Source organism: Hyla sarda, chromosome 5, assembly GCF_029499605.1.
Source record: "Hyla sarda isolate aHylSar1 chromosome 5, aHylSar1.hap1, whole genome shotgun sequence".
Lineage (NCBI taxonomy): Eukaryota > Metazoa > Chordata > Amphibia > Anura > Hylidae > Hyla > Hyla sarda.
Window position 1 is genome coordinate 123775431 of NC_079193.1, and position 24351 is coordinate 123799781.

The window sequence follows — 24351 nt, forward strand, 5'->3', positions numbered from 1 at the left end:
TCTGTACCTTTTATTGATACCACAGTTGCATATATAAAACTTTTATATAATTTTTTTTTTTTATTGTAAAATGTGACAAGAAAAGCAGCATTTTTTTTACTTTTTTAAAAATGTTTATGTTTACACCATTCACCGTAAGGGATCATTAACATTATATTTTGATAGTTCGGACATTTACGCACACGGTGATACCAAATAGGTTTATATAAAAAAAATTACGCTTTTTGGGGGTAAAATGGGAAAAACTGACAATTTTCATTTTTATTGGGGGAGGGGAGTTTTCACTTTTTTTTTTACTTTTTTTTTTTCAAATTTTTTTTTTTAGCACTTTTTATGTCCCCATAGGGGACAGTCTATAGCAGTGGTCTTCAACCTGCAGACCTCCAGACCTTCAACCTGCAGACCTCCAGCCATTGGCTGTCCAAGCATGCTGGGAGTTGTAGTTTTGCAACATCTGGAGGTCTGCAGGTTGAAGACCACTGATCTATAGCAATCCTTTGATTGCTAATAATGTCCAGTGCTATGCATAGGTCATAGCACTGATCAGCATTATCGGTGATCTTCTGCTCTGGTCTGCTCGATTTCAGACCAGAGCAGGAGACGCCAGTAGACGGACGGAGGCAGGTGAGGGGACCTCCGTCCGCCATTTCAGGAGATCGGATCACCGCGGCAGCGCTGCCGGCGATCCGATCACCTATTTCATCATGCGCATTGCCGCAGATACCGTGATCAGTACAGATCACGGCATCTGAGGGGTTAATGGTGGACATCTGCGCGATCAGGGATGTCGGCCATTACAGGCGGCTCCCGGCTCCTGATAGCAGCTGGAACCTGCTGTGTATGACACGAGCTCCACTCCAATACTCGCGGTCATGCACAGGATGTAAATGTATGTCCTGGTGCGTGAAGTACTGCCAAACCAGGATGTACATTTACGTCCGTGGTCGTTAAGGGGTTACAGTGCTCCACAAATCATCTGCTGCTCGGAATTGTGTGACAGAGTGCAATTTAGGGTTTAATCCCTGTATATTTTTTTTATTGTGGTGCTGCACTGTTGGGTCCTGCTGCTGTTCACAAATACATTATTTTTCAGCGGACTGTTGTGCATTTGTCTGCCCTCATACGTGCATAACACATGCCTACATCAAAGCAGTCTACTATTCTGTATCTGTAACAAGTCTAGATACTGGCAAAAGTAATCACCTGTTGGCGTTTAAAAAAAAATACTTATTTTTTCTGCGTATAGTTGCGCATATTATTGCCCTCATCAGTGCATACTGCATAGGTACATCCAAGTTTTGTACCATTTAGTACCTGTTAATCTGTCAAGGTGCTCCATACTGTCAAAGTCCAAACAATAGTATTCACCAGCTGGTGTTTTACAAAAATACAGAGTTTTTTCTGCATATAGTTGTGAATATTACTGCCCTCATCAGTGCATACCGCATACGTACATCCAAGTAGTATACCATCTTGTGCCTGTTAATCTGTAAAGGGCCTGCATACTGTGAAAGGACAGCCATAAGTAATCACCTGCTGCTGTTCTAGACAAATACTGTTTAAAGAGTAGTGTAGCGTATTGTAATACCCTCATAAATGCACTAAGTATGTCAGGCAGAGAAGTGCCAGGACGTGCACCTGCCATCTTTGTACATTTCTTTGTATCGTTATTTTACTATAAATCCCTAACAATTGAGGATAGAATATTATAACTGATATAATGTTTTTAAACAGTTGCCTATAATTTTCGCAGTCTTTTCGCCGGTATATATGACGGCATCCCCGGCTTGTACAATCATTGGACCTGACGAAGAGGGGATCACACCCTTCGAAACACGTTGTCCCGCCCCCTGTGATATGGCCGTTTCATTTTATTTTATTTCTTTTATACAAGAAAATACACCTGGTTTTAATACCCCCGTTTGGATTGGATTCTTACCCTAACTGGGACTTAATCGACACCTGCAAGGAGAGCGCCTGAGTGCACCTATATTTTCTGCCGCCGAGCAGATCACAGCTTCTTTCAAGGAAACTGTGCATGCACTTCAGCCACTCGTACACCGCCAAGCACACCTTCCTTGAGCTGCAGCGTCGGAACGGTATCCCACAACATAGTCTTATTTGTGACGTTGCCACACGTTGGAATTCCACTCTCCATATGTTAACCAGACTATACGAACAAAGAAAAGCCATCACCGATTTATTGATGATCCAAGCAGATAGGAGTACTCCCCTGTGTAACTTCAATGTGAGAACTAGAGATGAGTAAATTCGATTCGTCACGAACTTCTCAGCTGGGCAGTTGATGTCTTTTCCTGCATAAATTAGTTCAGCTTTCAGGTACTCCCGTGGGCTGGAAAAGGTGGATACAGTCCTAGGAGACTCCTTCCTAGGACTGTATCCACCTTTTCCAGCCCACCGGAGCACCTGAAAGCTGAACTAATTTATGCAGGATAAGTCATCAACTGCCGAGCCGAGAAGTTCGTGACGAATCGAATTTACTCTAAATTCGCTCATCTCTAGTGAGAACCAGTGGCAGCTCATACGTGACACCTGCCGTTTGCTGAGGCCCTTTGAGGAAGCCACATTATTTGTAAGTCGCCTGGATTACGCCATGAACGACGTAATTCCACTCCTACATTTCCTACAACAAATGATTGAAACCATGGCTGGTCACGGCAATGGAGACGTTGCGCCTACATCTCAAGGCTACATGAGCCCTGTGGGGGCTGAACTGGAGGAGGAGGAGGAGGAGGGGCAGAGCGGAGCACAGTTTAGGTTGGATGAGATGGCTGGTGTTTCTAGTCATCGGACAGGAGAGGAGGAGCAGGAGCAGCCAGAGGAGCTGGAGGGTTATGAGGAAGGCGAGACAGAGGACCCAGACACACCGTGGCAGTATGCAGTGGAGATGGAGGCAGGTAGTCCCTCCGAGTCACTGGCGCAAATGGCACGATGCATGCTCAGTTGCTTGCGTAGTGACCCCCGAATAGTCAAAATTTGTCAGCGGGATGACTTCTGGATCTCCACCTTATTAGACCCTCGCTACCGTCCCAGAATGGGGGCCTTTTTTTTTACACCCACTGAGAGGGAGGACAAACTGACCTACTACAGAGAGATTCTACGTAGTCAGTTGGCCGATGCCTATCGGCCACATGGTCCATCCACTCGCAGGTCTGACTCGGGGGGCCCTGTGCGCTCACCTTCCACTGCCATGGCTGCTGGGGAGGGGAGGGGTGGCAGGAGCAGTACCAGCTCAATCAGCAGCAGCCTGGGTCTACAGTCGCTGATGAGTAGCTTTCTTCACCCGCATAGTGAAGCAACTCATCCCATGGAGCAGGACCTGAACCAGCAGGTGGTGGCATACCTTGACATGACCATGCCAACAACCAATGAAGATTCGCTGGACTTCTGGGCAGCCAAACTTGATTTATGGCCGCAACTAGCAGAGTTTGCCCTGGAAAACCTGTCCTGCCCGGCCAGTAGTGTGCCATCAAAGCGGGTGTTTAGTGCGGCCGGGGCCATAGTCACCCCAAGGCGAACTCGTCTGTCCACTAAAAATGTGGAGAGACTGACGTTTGTCAAGATGAATCAGGGATGGATCAGCCAGGATTTTTAGCCACCAATGCCAGATGCCTCAGAGTAGATTGACCATGCTGCTACACCAACACTTCCCAATTATGGTTGGTTATGAAACCCTCTTGGGTTATCAATTAGGGTTATGAAACCCTCTTTGGTACTGCGATTGCCTGCTCCTGGCTCATCCTGTGTCTTTCAGGAACTACTTGCCTCACTGATGCTTCTAGCCTTGGGCCTTTAATTTTTTGAAGTTTAACAGTAGCTAAATACATGCTTAATGCAAATTTCAACATTGATCTTTAAATGTAAGGGGTTATGAAACCCTCTTTGGTACTGCGAATGACTGCTCCTGACTCATCCTGTGTCTTTCAGGAACTAATTGCCTCCCTGATGCCTCAGGCCTTGGGCCTTTAATTTTTGGATGTTTAGCAGTAGCTAAATACATACTTAATGCAAATTTCAACATTGATCTTTAAATGTAAGGGGTTATGAAACACTCTTGTGTACTGCGAATGACTGCTCCTGACTCATTCTGTGTCTTTCAGGAACTTCTTGCCTCACTGATGCTTCTGGCCTTGGGCCTTTAATTTTTGGAAGTTTAGCAGTAGCTAATACATGCTTAATGTAAATTTCAACAATGATCTTTAAATTCTCGGCGCTCTGCCAGGGCCTTCTCCTACCCCGCCGGGGCAGATCCGAGGACCTCACTAAACCATCCAATCGGTAGTAGAGACATGCGGTGTGTACAAATGGCAGGGACTTAATGAACCCGAGCTTATGACCCGCACTTAGTTGGGATTCTTCTTTCCTGGCAAATAATTGCAATCCCTGATCCCTATCACGAACGGGGTTCAGCAGGTTACCCGCACCTGTCGGTGAACACCGGTTATTGCTCGATCTCACGATTCATCGTGCAATGTAAGGGGTTATGAAAGCCTCTTGGGTACTGCTGATGCCTACTCCTGACTGCTCCTGTGTCTTTCAGGAACTATTTGACTTCATGATGCTTCTGGGCTTAGGCCTTTAATTTTAGGATCTTTGAAATACATACATACATGCTTAATTAAAATTTCTACATTTATGGTGCAATGTATAGGGTTATTAACCCCTTAAGGACTCTTGACATACGCGTACATCATGACACCCTGGTACTTATGGACCCATGACGTACGCGTACGTCATGGAGAATTCCGGCCCCCGCCGGACGGGGATCGGACCGGGATGCCTGTTGAAATCATTCAGAAGGCATCCTGTGCAAACGCCCAGGGGGGTCATCAGATCCCCCCATGTCGGCGATCGCGGCAAATCGCAACTGAATTCACACTTGCGATTTGCGTGATTCCAGGTCATTACGGTCTATGGTGACCCGGAATATAAGGGGGATCGCGGTTGTCTAAGACACCCAGGATCCCCTAAAGGGATAGGAGTGAGGTGGCAGGGGTGCCACCCCTCCTATCCCTGCTATTGGTGGTCTAGACGCGTCCACCAATAGCAGATCGGGGGGGGGTTAACTTTAGTTTTCCCCATCCTGCCCACCCACAATAGGCAAGGCAGGATGGGTAAACGAAGGGGACCAGCGCCAAAGAATCCACTTACCGATCCGGGTGGGCGTCGGAGGCAGCGGGCGACGGAGATCGGCGGGGGCCAATGTCGGGCGGCTGGATCGTACAGAAGCCGGTGAGTTGCCTAGCAACATCTGGAGGGTACAGTTTGAGACCACTATACAGTGGTCTCTAACTGTAGCCCTCCAGATGTTGCAAAACTACAACTCCCAGCATGCTCAGACAGCTGTTTGGGCATACTGGAATATGTAGTTTTGCAACAGCTGGAGGGCTACAGTTAGAGACCACTATACAGTGGTTTCTAACTGTAGCCCTCCAGATCTCGCAAAACTATAACTCCTAGCATGCCCAAACTGCTGTTTGCTGTCTGAGCATGCTGGGATTTGTAGTTTTGCAACAGCTGGAGGACCACAGTTTGGAGATCACTGTGGCCCTCCAGATGTTGCAAAACTGCAAATCCCAGCATGCCCAAACAGCAAACCGCTGTCTCGGCAAGCTGGGAGTTGTAGTTGTGTACCTCCAGCTATTGCATAACTGCATCTCCCAGCATGCCCTTCAGCGATCAGTACATGCTGGGAGTTCAATACTAACTGAAGGTTTTCCAACCAGTGTGCCTCCAACTGTTGCAAAAGTACAACTCCCAGCATGCACGGTCTGTCAGTACATGCTGGGAGTTGTAGTTTTGATACAGCTGGAGGTTTGCCCCCCCCCCCCCCCCCCCCCCCATGTGAACGTACAGGGTACATTCACACAGGCAGATTTACAGTAAATTTTTCGCCACAGCGCAAACTCCTAGCGGGAAACTCACCGTAACATGCCAGTGCGAATGTACCCCAAAAACACTACACTACACTAACAAATAATAAAGGGTAAAACCCTACATAAGCACCCCCTTACACTGTCCCCCCCCCAATAAAAATTAAAAACATATTGTATGGCAGTGTTTCCAAAATGGAGCCTCCAGCTGTTGCAAAACAACAACTCCCAGCATTTCCGGACAGTCACTGACTGTCCAGGCATGCTGGGAATTTAGCAACAGCTAGAGGCACCCTGTTTGGGGATCACTGGCGTAGAATACCCCTATGTCCACCCCTATGCAATCCCTAATTTAGTCCTCAAATGCGCATGGCGCTCTCTCACTTCGGAGCCCTGTCGTATTTCAAGGAAACAGTTTAGGGTCACATATGGGGTATTTACTTACTCGGGAGAAATTGCACTACAAATTTTGGGGGGCTTTTTCTCCTCTTACACCTTATGAAAAGGAAAAGTTGGGGGCTACTTCAGCTTGTTAGTGTAAAAAAAAAAAATATTACACTAACATGCTGGTGTTGCCCCATACTTTTTATTTTCACAAGTGTTAAAAGGAAAAAAAGACCCCCAAAATTTGTAACGCAATTTCTCCTGAGCACGGAAATGCCCCAGATGTGGGCGTAATATGCTCTGCGGGCGCACAACAAGGCTCAGGAGAGAGAGCGCACTATGTACATTTGAAGCCTAAATTGGTGATTTGCACAGGGGTGGCTGATTTTACAGCGGTTCTGCCATAAACGCAAAAAAAGAAATACCCACATGTGACCCCATTTTGGAAACTACAACCCTCACGGAATGTAACAAGGGGTATAGTGAGCCTTAACACCCCACATGTGTTTAATGAAAATTCTTCAAAATGGAAAAAAAAACATTTTTTTTCACTAAAATGCTGGTGTTACCCATCATTTTCACAAGGAAAAATAGGAAAAAAGCCCCCCAAAATTTGTAACCCCATTTCTTCTGAGTAAGAACATACCCCATATGTGGATGTAAAGTGCTCTGCTGGCGCACTACAATGCTCAGAAGAGAAGGAGCGCCATTGGGATTTTCAAGAGAAAATTTGTCCGGAATTTAAGGCCACGTGTGTTTACAAAGTCCCCATAGAGCCAGAACAATGGACCCCCCCCCCCCACATGTGACCCCATTTTGGAAACTACACCCCTCATGTAATGTAATAAGGGGTACAGTGTGCATTTACGCCCACCAGGGGTCTGACAGATTTTTGGAACAGTGGTCCGTGAAAAAGAAAAATGTAATTTTTCATTTGCACAGCCCACTGTTCCAAAGATCTGTCAAACTCCAGTGGGGTGTAAATACTTACTGCACCCCTTATTAAACTCTGTGAGGGGTGTAGTTTCCAAAATGGGGTCACATGTGGGGGGGGGTTCCCCTGTTCTGGCACCACGGAGGGCTTTTTAAACACACATGGCCCCCGACTACTATTCCAAACAAATTCTGTCTCCAAAAGCTCAATGGCGCTCCTCCTCTTCTGAGCATTGTAGTGCGCCAGCAGAGCACTTGACGTCCACACATTGGGTATTTCCATACTCAGAAGAGATGGGGTTACAAATTTTATACCCCTTATAAAAATGTAAAATTTGGGGGAAAACCAGCATTTTAGTGAAAAAAAAATTTTTTTTTCATTTACACATCCGACTTTAACAAAAAGTCGTCAGACACCTGTGAGGTGTTAAGGCTCACTGTACCCCTTGTTGCGTTCATTGAGGGGTGTAGTTTTAAAAATAGTATGTGTTTTTTTTTTTTTGCTGTCCTGGCACCACAGGGGCTTCGTAAATGCGACATGCCCTCCAAAAACCATTTCAGCAAAATTTGCTTTTCAAAAGCCAAATGTGACTTCTTCTCTTCTGAGCATTGTAGTGCGCCAGCAGAGCACTTGACGTCCACACATGGGGTATTTCCATACTCGAAAGAGATGGGGTTACAAATTTTGAGGGGCATTTCGTCCTATTATCCCTTGTAAAAATTGACAATTTGGGGGAAAACTAGCATTTTAGTGAAAAAAAATATAATTTACATATCCAACTTTAACGAAAAGTCGTCAAACACCATTGCGGTGTTAAGGCTCACTGGACCTCTAGTTATTTGCCTTGAGGGGTGTAGTTTCCAAAATAGTATGCCATGTGTTTTTTTTTTGCTGTTCTGGCACCATAGGGGCTTCCTAAATGCGACATGCCCCATAAAAACCATTTCCAAAAAACTCACTCTCCAAAATCCCACTGTAGCTCCTTCCCTTCTGAGCCCTCTAGTGCACCCGCCGAACACTTGACATACACATATGAGTTATTACCTTACTCGAAAGAAATTGGGTTACACATTTTAGGAAGATTTCTCTCCTTTTACCCCTTGTAAAAATTCAAAAACTGGGTCTACAAGATCATGCCAGTGTAAAAAATGAAGATTTTGAATTTTATCCATCAATTTGCTGCTATTCCTGTGAAACACCTAAAGGGTTAACAAACCTTTTGAATGTCATTTTGAATACTTTGAGGGGTGCAGTTTTTATAATGGGGTCATTTGTGGGGTATGTCTAATAAGAAGACCCTTCAAATCCACAAAACAGAACTGGTCCCTGAAAAATTTCAAATTTGAAAATTTTGTGAAAAATTTGAAAATTGCTGCTATACTTTGAAGCCCTCTGATGGCTTCCAAAAGTAAAAACATGTCAATTTCATGATGACATCATAAAGTAGACATGTTGTATATGTGAATCAATATAAAAATGTATTTGGAATATTCATTTTCCTTATAAGCAGAGAGCTTCAAAGTAAAATAAAATGCAAAATTTTCAATTTTTTCATCAAATTTAAGAATTTTCACGATGCAAGTATCAACAATATGTTACCACTAACAAGTAGAATATGTCATGAAAAACAATCTCAGAATCAGAATGAAAGGTAAAAGCATCCTAGAGTTATTAATGTTTAAAGTGACAGTGGTCAGATGTGCAAAAAATGGCCAGGTCCTACAGTGAAAATTGGCTGGGTGCTTAAGGGGTTAAACACTCTTGGGTAGTGTTTTTTTCAAATTTTCTGATAATGTTCACAGTAATAAACTTGAATTTTCCAGAATAATAACCATTACACCATTGAATGCTTGTTGCATGTGATATTTTTATAAAAATTTTCAAAAAAAATAAAACGGAGAGGGATGAACTCTGCTTCTTTATTTCATAAAAAAATATTTTAGAGAAGAATGTCTTTTGGTGGTCCACCGTCCTCCATTATAGAGTCTTCTGGACTCTTGGATATGCGCTTGTTCTTAAACAAAGGTACAAAAACAAAAAACGGCCAGTCAGGGATATGGAGACGTTGCGCCTACATCTTACTGCCACATGAGCCCTGTGGGTGCTTGTGAGATTCGGTCCTTTGAACCCACACGGCGGGGTCCGGGACACAAATTTTGATTTAAATTCCAAATAAAAAAAATCAGACATTTCAATGGTCTCCTCATGCTGCAGCCAACTCCAGGCTGCGTCATTCAGGTAATATATAGAGAGCACCCGCTGTCCTAAATTTTCGTCAAAAATGTCTGTCTTTTTGTGAAGCTTTGGTGTGTATCAGCCAACTCCAGGCTGTGTCATTCAGGCAATATATGGTTTACTGATGGCGCTGCTGGGCCTGGGTCTGGAAATTTCAAATGTTCTCATAGGTAGCACCCGCTATCCAAAAGTCTTCTTCATAAATTTCCACAATTGTTGTGTTTTTTTGGGGGGGATTGTGAAGCCCTGCTGTGTACTCATGCATCAGCCAACTCCAGGCTGTGTCATTCAGGCAATATATAGGTAGCACCCGCTGTCCTAAATCTTCTTCGAAATTTTTTAAAATGGTTGTTTTTTCTTTGGGATTCTTAAGCCCTGGTGTGTACTCAATGCTGCTTCCTGCTACACTCTGTCAGCCCGTTGGTCCTGTGACAGTGTGCTGCTCCACCTCCACATCCTTAACTGTGTCTTAAGCCTCCACTGCCCGGACAAGTCTCAGAGGCCCTTCAGCATACCATGTGTGCAGGGTACGGCGGTGTCACGCTGTTCTTCACATGGTTTGCCTTGGCGAAAAGTCTTGGAAACAATGGCCGGTCAGGGCAATGGAGAAGTTGCGCCTACATCTCACGGCCACATGAGCCCTGTGGGGCTTGTTGGATTTGGTCCTTCGTACCCACACGCGGGGGTCCGGGACACTGAAAGTTTGTTTTAAATTTCAAATTAAAAAATGATGGTGCTGCTGTGCCTGGGTCTGGGAATTTCAAATTTTCTCATAGGTAGCACCCGCTATCCAAAATCTTTTTCAGAAATTTCTAAAATTGTGGTGCTTTTTTTGGGGGGGGTATTGTGAAGCCCTGCTGTGTACTCGTGGCTCAGCCAACTCCAGGCTGTGTCATTCAGGCAATGTATGGTTTACTGATGTTGCTGTGGGGGCTTGTTGGATTTGGTCCCCATTTCGTACCCATGCGATGGGGTCCGGGACACTGAAAGTTAGTTTATTTTCAAATCATAAAATGATGGCGCTGCTGGGCCCTGGTCTGGGAATTTCAAATTTTCTCATAGGTAGCACCCACTATCCAAAATCTTTTCCCAAAATTTTAAAATTGTGGTGTTTTTTTTTTTGGGGGGGGGGGGGGGGGGGTTGTGAAGCCCTGCTGTGTACTCGTGCATCAGCCAACTCCAGGCTGTGTCATTCAGGCAATATATGGTTTACTGATGCCGCTGTGGGGCCTGGGTCTGGGAATTTCAAATTTTCTCATAGGTAGCAACCGCTATCCAAAATCTTTTTCAAACATTTCTAAAATTGTGGTGTTATTTGAGGGGGATTGTGAAGCCCTGCTGTGTGTGTACTCGTGCATCAGCCAACTCCAGGCTGTGTCATTCAGGCAATATATGGTTTACTGATGTTGCTGTGGGGGCTTGTTGGATTTGGTCCTTCATACCCACACAATGGGGTCCAGGACACTGAAAGTTAGTTTATTTTCAAATCAAAAAATGATGGCGCTGCTGGGCCTGGGTATTTTAAATTTTCTCATAGGTAGCACCCGCTATCCAAAATCTTTTTCAAAAATTTCTAAAATTGTGGTGTTTTTTGGGGGGGGGGATTGTGAAGCCCTGCTATGTACTCGTGCATCAGTCAACTCCAGGCTGTGTCATTCAGGCAATATATGGTTTACTGATGCCGCTGTGGGGCCTGGGTCTGGGAATTTCAAATTTTCTCATAGGTAGCACCCGCTATCCAAAATCTTTTTTTTTAAATTCTAAAATTATGGTGTTTGTTTTATTTATTTTTTTGGAGGGGGGTTGTGAAGCCCTGCTGTGTACTCGTGCATCAGCCAACTCCAGGCTGTGTCATTCAGGCAATATATGGTTTACTGATGTTGCTGTGGGGGCTTGTTGGATTTGGTCCTTCGTACCCACACGATGGGGTCCAGGACACTGAAAGTTAGTTTTAAATTTCAAATAAAAAAAAATGATGGCACTGCTGGGCCTGAGTATTTCAAATTTTCTCATAGGTAGCAACCGCTATCCAAAATCTTTTTCAAAAATTTCTAAAATTGTTGTGTTTTTTCTTAGGGATTGTGAAGCCTTGGTGTGTACTCATGCATCAGCCAACTCCAGCCTGTGTCATTCAGGCAATATATGGTTTACTGATGCCGCTGTGGGGCCTGGGTCTGGGAATTTCAAATTTTCTCATAGGTAGCACCCGCTATCCAAAATCTTCGGTTTAAATTTCTTAATTCATCTTTTAATCTTCGGGATTGTGAAGGCCTAGTGCCTACTCATGCTGCTGGCAACTCCGGGCTGTGCCATTCATCCACTATATGGTCTCCTCATGCTGCCAACACCTATACGCTGTTTCATTCAGCCACTATATGGTCTCCTCATGAAGCCAACATGTCCACACTGTGTCATTATGCCACTATATGGTGTCCTCATGCTGCCAACATGTCCACACTGTCATTCAGCCATTATATCGTGTCATCATGCTGCCAACACCTCCACGCTGTGCCATTCAGCCAATATATGGTCTACTCATGCTGCCAACACCTCCACGCTGTGTCATTCAGTCCCTATATGGTCTCCTGACACTGATGCCACCACCAGGCTCTGTCATTGTGCTGCTGTGAGGCAGTGATTCTAAAAGCGATGCCGGTAATCTGCATGTTATTCTGAATAACAGTATTATTTCACTAACCCAGCACACTCCATATGCGTTTTAGAACACAGCAAAGTGTTCTATACCCCTATAAAGGGCTGTATGTAGGCTAGAAATAGCCTTTTTTAATAGAGATTCACTGAGAAAAAAATTTGGATTGAAACAAACTTTTCGGAAAATTCGGCCGAATCGAATTTTTGAAAAGTTCGCTCTTCTCTAGCTGTGAGATTACCATAACACTGTGGCTAGCTTTCTGTGAACTTGTATTTCCTGTTTTTAGTTTTCTTGTTTGCCTACAAATCCCATCATTCCCTTTTCCTACTTCCCACACATCAGCCACCCCACCCATTGAAACATAAATGAGCTGCAGACCTGTGGTCTTCGATCAGGATGCCTACAGCTGTTGCATTAGCTGCAGATTGCTCTCTCCGCCCATTGAAGCAGACAGGCTCCCTAGCATCAGCTGACTAGTGAGTCAGGTCTTGACCGCATTGCAAGCTGGGAAAAATCTGAGACAGCAGTCATTTTGTATGCTGTTAAAAATAATTATTGGGGTGAAAATCACATAAGAATTGTGAGAAAACCTTCACACACAGGTAAAGACACTATATTATGAACTACACTAACTTTACAGCCCCTGTAGCATAGTGAAATAAAAACAAATCCCGGAATACCCCTTTAAGGGGTTAAGGATCAGGGGTTTTTCCATTTTTGCACTTTCATTTTTTCCTCCTCACCTTTTAAAAATCATAACACTTTACATTTTCCACCTACAGACCCATATGAGGGCTTATTTTCTTCACCATTCATTTTGTTTGTAATAACATCAATCAATTCACCACAAAATCTACAAAACCAGAAAATAAATATATGTGGGGCAATATTGGGGGGGGCGACACTTTGTAACTATTGGGGGCTTCTGATTCTACGCAGAGCACTATTCGGTAAAAATTACACCTTATCCTAATTCTGTAGGTCCATACAATTAAATTGATACCCAACATATATATAGCTTTGATTTTGTTTTTCTTCTGTTAAAAAATTATACATTTTTGCACCAAAATTAGTGCATTTAAAAATGTCCTCTTCTGACCTCTATAAGTTTTTATTTTTTTGTATATGTCTAAGGGCTCATTTTTTGCGCTGTGATCTGTAGTTTATATCAGTTAAATTTAGTTTTGATGGGACTCTTTGATTGCTTTCTAGACATTTTTTAGGCTATGCGAAGTTAAAAAATAAGCAATTCTTCACTTTTTTTTTACGTATATGCAATTGACCCTGCCGTTTAATTAACATTATATTTTTATAGTTCCGACATTTACACGTGGCAATACCACATATGTTTATTTTAAAGGTTAAAAGGTTAATTCACATTTATTAACTTTTTTTATACTTTTTTTAACACAAATTTTTGTTCCCTTAGATGACTATTACATGCAATCTTTTGATTGCATACAACTGTTCAATGCTATGCCATAGCACAGCATTTATCAGTGCTATTGGTGCTCTGCTGCTCCAGCCTGCCATGGTTGACTGAAGCTTCAGAGCAACAATCAGATGGTGAGGAAGACGGTAAGGGCCCTCCCTGCTGCCCTGTAAGCTGATCAGGAAAACGCGCTTTATCGCGGCATCTAATGGGTTAATGCATTGTATCACCACGATCAATGATGTCTGTTATTAGCCACGAGGCCCGGCATCTTTTAATCTTGTCCACAGTGCTCGCTGCTGACACCTGATGCTCGTATCAGGAACTGTCCAGAGCTTGTATCAGGAACTGTCCCATTGCAAACCTATGCTGCTCTGGACAGTTCCTGACACGGACAGAGGTGTCAGCAGAGTGCACTATGGACAAGACAAAAAATAAACAAATTTCCTCTGTAGCATACAGCCACTAAAAAGTACTGGAAGGGTAAAGATTTTTTAACAGTAAAAAGTTATTCAAAAATCTGTTTAACTTTCTGGCACCAGTTGATTTAAAAAAAATATATATATATTTTTTCCGCTGGAGTACCCCTCTAAGGTTTTTTGCCATATGTTGCTACAAGTTAAAGTGGCTGTCTTGATGATATTTTAACAACTGCATGCATTTCAGAAAAGGCAAGATACAATAAATACATTTTTCTTCTTTTCTTATCACTCTCGGAAAAGAAAAAAGAATGCCAAATGCAACTTACCACTAAGACCTTGAGTATCAAGTGGTTCTGGTGTGATGACTCCAGTCTATGGTTTTCTTAAAAAAGAAAAAAAGAAAAGTAGAAAAAAAAAGGTCCATACAAAAACCATTTTGGTTTAATAAATAGCAATATTCCTATATAAATCAAGCAGGTTGCCATATTATACTGGGATATTTTACCATACATTATATTGACTTTAAAGATCCTAATACTAAGGAAATACCTAAAAATGAGAATGAGAATGAGATGAGAATATCCAGCCATCAGTTTATAATATAAAGAAATGACTTGCCGGATCATTTTCAAATAACCAGGACGCAAGTCCTCCTACCGTATGGCTCAGGTAAAGTACAGTGTCAAAAGGCTTTCCCAAGTCCCTGGAGTGCAGAGGGCAGTAACGCCTCATCTCTACCCCTTTAGTTGAGGAGGCCCCACCCATGGGAACCCCCCACCCCAAGACCCAAGACCCAATTTTTTTTGTTTTTGAAACTGCCAAGGACAGCCAAGTACAACAGAGAAAGGTAACTTATGGATAGGGACTAAGTGTTAATGATGACACAACCTCTTTTTTGTTGCTTTCTATACCTGGATCTTACCATAATTGGTGAGAAACTCTGCAGCATATCTGTAAATACGATTCAGGATTTCAATCACTATGGCATAAATGATGCTTGGGACAAACAGAAGAAAGCTACTGAAGGTTGACTGTTGCTCATGGTTATATCTAATGGCCCAGTCCTCCAAGTCAAAGTAAATCATCATCACGTAAATTGCAAAATACAGGCTAAGGCACACAAAAGGCACAGATACAAGATATATCCGTAATTGCCTCTTTAAGCTGGAGTAAGTAGGTTCTCTTTTGCCTGTGATTGGATTGATGCCAAGCACTCCATGAAAACCAGATCTGGGCTCCTCAAACTCCCTCTTCATTAGCAGCGTGCCCCATCGAAAGGTCATTGTTGAGCAGTATCGCTTCCATAATTCCAGGATAACTGTTGCCCACACCAGGTTACATGTAGCAAAAATCACGTATTTATCATAATCCTCCCAGGCAAAAAAGTAATAAGGTATGCCGATGAGAGCCATTGGAATTAAGGCCAAAGTAAAGAATTCTAGGAAACCAAAGTATAATCCAATAGTATCTCCAAAGTAATGGCGAATATTATCTGCAAAAAAATAGGAATTGGTGAGAAAAAAAAATTATAATGTATTAGTCTTGACAAAGCTTCACCTTGGTAAACACTCTCCTACCCTGGGCCCCAGTGCTGTTATGCTATTTACCAACATGTACTTATATGTAGTAGCTTACATGTAGCAGCTTACAGATGTCTATCCAGTATGCTATTCCCCAGTAAAAAAAAGATAAATACTGCAATATGTGCATGTTTCCATCAGTAAAAGCTACAGCACCATTGACTAGAATGGTTTTACAATCTTTATCTTCCCTCTCTATCACTGTACCATTTGGGTGGCCCTACTTAGTGATTAGCAGCTTTCACAATATATCCACACTTATACAAACCAAGTGGGACCACCCACTTGACTACTTAGCCAAGAGAGTTACAGGAATAAAATATGTTTTCCTGGAACTTTTCCACTCAAAATTATACATTAATCTGCTCTTCTTCCCCTACTTTATAATATGGTGCCTGCAGACTGGACTGCATTTGCAATGTAATAGGATCATACACAGGCACACAATGTGCCTCTTGACAAATCCAGTGCGATCTTAAACTGGCAGATTTTACTTAAAGAAAAGGTGTAGTGGTATATAAGTTACAGATCGCAGGGGGTCCGAGCACTGGGACCCCCTCGATTTTCTGTACAGGGCTCAGGTAGTCCGCATGGAGGGAAAGTTTCGTCCCCGCATGATGCGGCGGCTAAGACACCCCCGTCCATGTATCTCTATGGGATACATGGGGGAGCGTGTCGGCTGTAGCGTCATGCTGGGGGCAGATACGCCCCCTTCCTGCCGACTGCCGAGGCCCCATACAGGAGATCAAGGGGGACCCAGTGTTCAGACTCCTCTTCTCCTCTATCCTTCGGATAGGGGATAAGTTATATACCACTACAGTATTTCTTTAAGACTCCTTGCGAAACACCAGTAATAATAAATGCCTCCCATTGTGTGCATACATTTTCCTTATCTCTTTACATTAATGGAGTGCTAATACTTGTTTCAGCCCCTAGAGCTTGCACCCAAACATGTGGAGTTTTGACATCGTCGCCCCATTTCCAACATTTGAGTAAACCCTAAAATGTCCAAAGAAAAACAAAGAAGAGGTATTGTTACCTATAGGTTGATAAGCAAACTTGATTTGTCGGTACCATTGGAAACTCAGTCGTTTCAATTCATCTTTGTCATGTAAAGGAAATATCTGAATCAGTAAACCACTGGTCTTCATTCTTCTTACTAAAACAAGAAGAAATCAATACAATGATTATGCACATTAACATGCATATTTTATATGTAAAATACCTTATTTTTTTCTCTTTAGGAGTATTCATTGTCCCTGCAATTTTGTTGAAAGCTGTGGGCTTTGTTTGGATGGGGGTGTTCCTTTAGGATCATGACAACTTGCTCCTCCCCCTGTATTGTAATTTTTCATTTTTTTTTCTTTAACCCCTTAAGGACCCAGCCCATTTTCACCTTAATGAACCGAGCATTTTTTGCACATCTGACCATTGTGCACTGCGGGAGCACTACAATGCTCAGAAGAGAAGGAGTATAATTTGGCTTTTGGAAAGCAAATTTTGCTGACATGGTTTTTGGGTGGCATGTCACATTTAGGAAGCCTCTATGGTGCCAGAATAGCAAAAAAAAATATAAAATAAACACATAGCATATTATTTTGGAAACTACACCGCTCAAGGAACATAACAAGGGGTACAGTGAGCCTCAACACCCCACAGGTGTTTGACGACTTTTTATTAAAGTTGAATGTGTAAATTCATTTATTTTTTTCACTAAAATGCTGGTTTTCCCCCAAATGTTTTATTGTTACAAGGGGTAATAGGAGAAAGTGCCCCCCTAAATTTGTAACCCCATCTACTCTGAGTATGGAAAGACCCCATGTGCGGACGTAAAGTACTCTGCGGGTGCACTACAATGCTCAGAAGCGAAGGAGCCACATTTGGATTTTTTAAATTGTTTGCTTTGGCTTTTTGAAAGCCCCACATGGCACACTATTTAGCAAACAAAACTCCTCAAGGAACGTAACAACGGCTACAGTGAGCCTTTACACCCCACAGGTGTTTGACAAATTTCCACAAAAGTTGGAAGTGAAAATTAGAGATGAGCGAACTTACAGTAAATTCGATTCGTCACGAACTTCTCGGCTCGGCGGTTGCTGACTTTTCCTGCATAAATTAGTTCAGCTTTCCGGTGCTCCGGTGGGCTGGAAAAGGTGGATACAGTCCTAGGAAAAAGTCTCCTAGGACTGTATCCACCTTTTCCAGCCCACCGGAGCACCTGAAAGCTGAACTAATTTATGCAGGAAAAGTCATCAACTGCCGAGCCGAGAAGTTCGTGACGAATCAAATTTACTGTAAGTTCGCTCATCTCTAGTGAAAATGAAAAATTAGATTTTTTTTTTCACTAAAATGCTGGTGTTACCCCAAATTTTTCATTTTCATATGTGTTAACAGGAGAAAAAGCCTACCAAAATTATGGAAATACCCCATATATCGATGTAAAGTGATCTGCAGGCAAACTTCAATGCTCAAAAGAGAAGGAGCGCCATTGGGCTTTTGGAGAGAGAATTTGTTTGGAATGGAAGTCAGGGACCATGTGCATTTACAAAGCCCCCATGGTACCAGAACAATGGACCCGCCCACATGTAACCCCATTTCGGAAAATACACCACTCACGGAATGTAATAAGGGGTGCAGTGAGCATTTACACCCCACTGGCATTTGACAGATCCTTAGAACAAAATGAGGTCACATGTGGGCGAGGGGGGTCCACTGTTCTGGCACCATGGGGGCTTTGTAAACGCACATGGCCTTCAATTCCTGACACATTCTCTCCAAAAGCCCAATGGTGCTCCTTCTCTTCCGAGCCCTTTAGTGCGCCAGCAGAGCACTTTACCTCCACATATGGGTATTAATATACTCAGGGGAAAAAAACAGTGATTTGTAACCCCATTTCTTCTATTACCCATTGTGAAAAAGAAAAATTTGAGATACCACCAGCATTTTAGTGAAAAAAAAAAAATGTCATTTTCACATCCAACTTTAACGAAAATTCATCAAACACCTGTGGCTCACTATACCCCTTGTTACGTTCCATGTGGGGTGTAGTTTCCAAAAAAGGGTCACGTGTTTTGTTTTTTTGCGTTTATGTCAGCACCCCTGTGCAAATCCCCTCAAATGTACATTAAGATCTTCTGCCGGGGTCATTGAGAAAGCGGTAATATACCTCGAAACCCGTCTGACAAGGCAAATAAAAGAACTCTTGGATCTTATACAGGTCTACTCAAGTTATTTATACCAGCGGTTTGCGCCATCTATCCGGAGATTTTTTTCCACTACTGCTATCTTGAGAAGTCCACATATGGGGCATTTCCGTACTAAGGAGAAATTGTGGTACAAATTTTGGGGGTCTCCTTTTCCTTTTACCTCTTTTGAAAATGAAAAGTATGGGGCAACAACAGGATGTTAGTGTAAAATCTTTTTTTTTTTTTTTTTTTTTCAAATAAACACGCTGGAGTAGGCCCCAAGTTTACCTTTTCATAAGTGGTAAAAGGAGAAAAAGCCCACCAAAATTTGTTAGGCAATTTCTCCCAAATACAGAGATACTCCATATGTGACCCTAAACTGTTGCCTTGAAATACGACAGGGCTCTGAAGTGAGAGAGCGCCATGCGCATTTGAGGCTCAAATTAGGGATTTGCATGGGTCGGATGCAAGAATGACACTTGCCTCTGATACCAAAATTACCCTACAGCAGTGTTTCCCAAACAGGGTGCCTCCAGCTGTTACAAAACTGCCAGCATGTCTGAACAGCCAATGGCTGTCCGGCAATACTGGGAGTTGTTGGAGTTGCTGGAGGCTCCGTTTTGGTAAACAGTGCCTTACCAGACGTTTTTTCGGGTATATGTATAAGTATTGCTTAATTTTTTTATTTTGTGTTGTGTAGTGTTTTTAGGGTACATTCACATAGGTGGGTGTTCACAGCGAGTTTCCCACTGGGAGTTTGAGCTGCAGTGGTAAATTTGCTGCATCTTAAACTTGCAGCGAGAAACTCGTACCATGTACATTCACATTGGGGGTCAAACCTCCAGCTGTTGCAAAACTACAACTATCAGCATGCCCTTTGGCTGTGCTGGGGGTTGCAGTTATGCAACAGCTGGAGGCCTACTGGTTGCAAAACATAGAGTTTGTTACTTAACTCAGTGTTTCCCAACCCGTGTGCCTCCAGCTGTTGCAAAGCCAACTCCTAGCATGTACGGTCTATCAGTTCATGATGGGAGTTGTAGTTTGCAACAGCTGGAGGATAACAGTTTGGAGACCACTTTATAGTGGTATCCAAACTGTAGCCCTTCAGAAGTTGCAAAACGTCAACTCCAAGCATGCCCAGACTGCCCAGGCATGCTGTAAGTTGTAGTTCGGCAACATCTGAAGGGCCAGATGTTGCCGAACTACAACTCCCAGCATGCCTGGACAGTCTTGGCATGCTTTGAATTGTAGTTTCGCAACATCTGGAGGGCTCCAGTTTGGACACCACTGTATAGTAGTCTCGAAAGTGTGTCCTTCCAGATGTTGCAACACTCCCTTCCGGAGTTGGAAAGGGTGCAGAGACGTGCGACTAAACTAATATGGGGCATGGAACATCTTAGCTATGAGGAGCGATTAAAGGAGTTACAATTGTTTAGTCTTGAGAAGAGACGTTTAAGGGGGGATATGATAAACGTATATAAGTATATTAATGGCCCATACAAAAAATATGGAGAAAAACTGTTCCAGGTTAAACCACCCCAAAGGACGAGGGGGCACTCCCTCCGTCTGGAGAAGAAAAAGTTTAGTCTCAAGGGGCGACACGCCTTCTTTACCGTGAGGACTGTGAATTTATGGAACGGTCTACCTCAGGAACTGGTCACAGCAGGAACAATTAACAGCTTTAAAACAGGATTAGATACATTCCTGGAACAAAATAACATTAATGCTTATGAAAAAATATAAAATCTCATCCCTTTCCCAATATCGCGCCACACCCCTACCCCTTAATTCCCTGGTTGAACTTGATGGACATATGTCTTTTTTCGACCGTACTAACTATGTAACTATGTAACTATGTAACTATGTAACTACAGCTCCCAGCAAGCAGAGACTGTCCAGGCATGCTTGGAGTTTTAGTTCTGCAACATCTGAAGGGCCACTTGTTACAGAACTTCAACTCCCAGGAAGCCTGTCAAAGGCTGTCTGGGCATGCTGGGAGTTTTAGTTTTGAAACTCCTAGAAGCAGCAGTGAAGATCACTTTATAGCGATCTTCACTGCTGCCTCTGACGCTGCTGCCTCCACTTGCCTGCGCCGGTCCCCCGCTGAATGCGCCTGCCACCTCGCTCCTATCCTTCAGGATGGTCGGGGCTGTCTCTGACAGCTCCGATCATTCCTATTTATCAGGCGATCTTTTCCTCTGCACATGTTTTGAAATATCTCCCCCTATATGTGCAAAAGTAATTATGATATATGCAAGTTATTACAATATTTAAGCAGAAGGATACATTTATTGGAGGAAAACTGTACAACTGAACCTATTTTACACTGTTTGCCAGACTGTAGTTTGAATACAAGATAAGATACAGTTGAGCATGGAGACAAAGAGGTGAAAACATCTTGTGCCACCTTTGCATACAGATGCTTGCTTGCCATGAACGATAAATCCGGCAACAGGTCAGGCCACGGAAGTGTTGCATTCATAGGAAACCCATAGAGTTGTCGGGGGTCAAACCATAAATGATAAGGCCTAGCATAGGGGCTCCCTATCTGCCAAGGGGGCATATTGAAGAGATAAGGGGGGGTTATACAAAAATCCGGAGAGATAAACAGGGAGTTGGGAAAAATCTTTGGAGAAGGAACTGGTTGTGTTCACTTGATATGCCCTGAACTTACCCTAATGGGACCCCACCTTATGGGTTTTGTTCTACAAACTTTAAACATAGAGAGTATAGTATAAGTTCTACAATCCTTTGATATCTGATTGGTCCCAGGTCACTAAGTGATTTGCATATTACAGATCGTAATTGTTAACCGTGTGTTCAGATTGGTCTTTTGGTTTAACCACATAGAGAAATTTTTTTTTTTTTTAATGTACATGCATTCCCTCCATAGTCAGGGTGGGATCAATTGGGTAATAAATGTGCATAAAACATAATATGTAATAACACTAATGTGTTTATTAAGCGATAAAGTGATTTGTGGTCGGATCTTATCGTGAGATGAACGTCCCTACCTATTCTTATCCTACCTAACCACCTCGTATATAACTATGCAGTCTGATGTGTGCCATTACTGCTGCGTGCAGAGTACACCTGTATAAAAGAGGGCATACCCTATAAGAGAATGAAAAAATAACGGGAGGGTGGGTGGGAGCAAAGAACCCGGGGCGCGCACTGGTAACCGGCCACGGGTTCTTATGCGTCCTTCCAGCTCCTCCCACAAATACAGGCTAACTTGTTAGCCTTTACACTTGTGGTCGGATCTTATCGTGAGATGAACGTCCCTACCTATTCTTATCCTACCTAACCACCTCGTATATAACTATGCAGTCTGATGTGTGCCATTACTGCTGCGTGCAGAGTACACCTGTATAAAAGAGGGCAAAACTCATTAAGATAACCAAAACTCTTTATTAACAATCACAATTCACATCACCAGAGACTGGAACGCCTCCGCCATTTCTCTACGAGGATTAGGAATGTAACGTGTGAAACTGCCAGATTTCCAGCGACCCAACTTCTTTATAATGTGCGCTGGTACCCCATTGCGTGACGCTGCAGTGGCAGCACCAATACGAAACGAATGCCCAGAAATCGCAGCCGGGTCGCCACCTACGGACCTGACCAGAATGCGTAAGTGTTTGATGAACACTGAAGTCGTTAACGGGGAGTTTTTAAACAGCAACAGGGGAGCATCAGGATGACTGACATGACCTAGGGCCAATAATGAATCCAATACTTTAACTGGACACCATTTATGAGTCGTGGCAAAATACCGAATAGCTACAACATGCCCTGGTAACGTAGTCTTAGTGCTGTTCAACAACAACTCAAAATAATCTAATTTACGTTCTAATTGACCCACCTTAAGGAAAAAGCTGTGATTGTTACTACTGGTGAACTCTCCTGGCCTGAGAAAACCATAGTATCCAAGATACATAGCAGCCTTTAAGATATGACTGTCGCACCGACCGAATGGGGCACCATCTAGCGCATCCGAAAGCTGCCGGAACAGCTCCCCTGAAATCGGCTGCCTGACAGCTACTTTGGGTGTCTCTGTTTTAGCAATACCTTTCAACGCTGCTTTGACCATGCGAGATGAAAACACAGAGTCTCTGTTAGGCTCAGTCAAGGAAAAGTAATGGTGAATTCCTGATAAATATAGTTTTATTGTATTGCGTGCTAACTGTAAATTAGTATGGCAAAACCCGATAAAAGCTAGAACAAATTCTACAGATCTCACATCTCCTTTTGGAAAATCTAGACAGAATCTCTGAAACACTCTCCACGCAGCATCATAAATCCTCTGAGTATTAGGAGACAAAGAATTAACAACAAGCTGTTTAGCTGTCAGCCAGTGCTTTACTAGTCTAGGATCAGTGAATGCCACGGCGGGATCTGGGCCCCTTCTGGCTCTGCTTCTGGCATTACTTGTGAAAAAAGCGAAAAGTTCCTTCTAGAAAGAGCATCGGCTGCTGTATTTTCAATACCACTTATGTGTGCACAGGAGAAATTGAATTTATGATGCAACGATAACCATACTAGTTTCCTAGCGAAGGACATGATGTGAGGGCACCTGGACCTACCCTTCATGAGTACTTCCACTATAGCTGCATTATCTGACACGAAGAGTACAGTAGACTTCTCCCAGTAACGACCCCAAACCTAGGCTGCTGCTACTATAGGGTATAGTTCAAACAGGGCAGAATTACGCTGGAAACCAGGCATCTGGCTTACTTCAGAAGGCCACGGACTCACCAACCATCTCTTACCCCAAATAGCAGCATAACCCAAGATGGCGGACGCATCTGAAAAGACTATGGGGGATTGGTCAGAAATTTCAGGGATGAAAAAGGAAATCCCATTCCAGTTAAGAAAAAACAGTTCCCACATCCTCAAATCGGCTACTGCTTGCTGATTTAATTGAATGATGCTGTTTTGTTCGGGGGCCGTGGGAAGGAGTTCGAGCAACCTGGAAATGAACGTGCGACCTTGCGGAATTATACGCATCACAAAATTCAACATGCCTAGAATCGATTGTAGCTCGACTTTGAGTATATGATGACTGTTTTTTAGCTTGACAATTGCTTCTCTAACTCTCTGCAACTTGTCTACTGGTAATCTTGCCTCCATTTTTTGTGAATCGAGCACAACTCCAAGAAAAGTGATAACTTGTGTGGGGCCCTCTACTTTATTGGGTGCCACAGGTACCGCTAATTGCTCGAAGGATGCCAACAGGATCGCTAAGTCCCTAGGCATCTTGTGAGGAGGCTCGGTAAGCAAAAAGTCATCAAGATAATGGATGACATGATGGGATGAAAATATATTTTCCAGAATCCAATGTAGAGCATCGGCAAACTTGTTAAACAGCCATGGGCTACTCCTAGCTCCGAATGTCAATTTGACAGCAAAATAATACCTGTCCAACCACTTAATGCCATGCCATTTCCATAGTTGAGGAAGTATGGGCAGGAGCTTGAATGCATCGGAAATATCAGCTTTACTAAGCCACGCTCCCTGCCCTTCACTAAGGATAATGGCGATGGCACTGTCGATGGAGGCATATTTTAAGGAAAACTCCTCTGCTGGTACGAGAGAGTTAAGACTAGGTATATGCGAAGAATATGGGGCA

At 43.2% G+C, this 24351-nt stretch overlaps 1 protein-coding gene across 5 annotated transcripts in view; it reads right to left on the reverse strand.

Moving 5' to 3' along the window:
* Nucleotides 1–24351, reverse strand: part of ANO10 (anoctamin 10) — a 687222-nt gene that overhangs the window by 420354 nt on the left and 242517 nt on the right. For all 5 annotated transcript variants that reach the window (XM_056520224.1, XM_056520226.1, XM_056520225.1 and 2 more), the window contains exons 5-7: nucleotides 16574–16693; nucleotides 14877–15446; nucleotides 14281–14336 (exon numbers count right to left, since the gene is read on the reverse strand). In XM_056520224.1, coding sequence (XP_056376199.1) covers nucleotides 14281–14336; nucleotides 14877–15446; nucleotides 16574–16693 — 746 coding nt within the window. The remainder of the gene's footprint in view (nucleotides 1–14280; nucleotides 14337–14876; nucleotides 15447–16573; nucleotides 16694–24351) is intronic.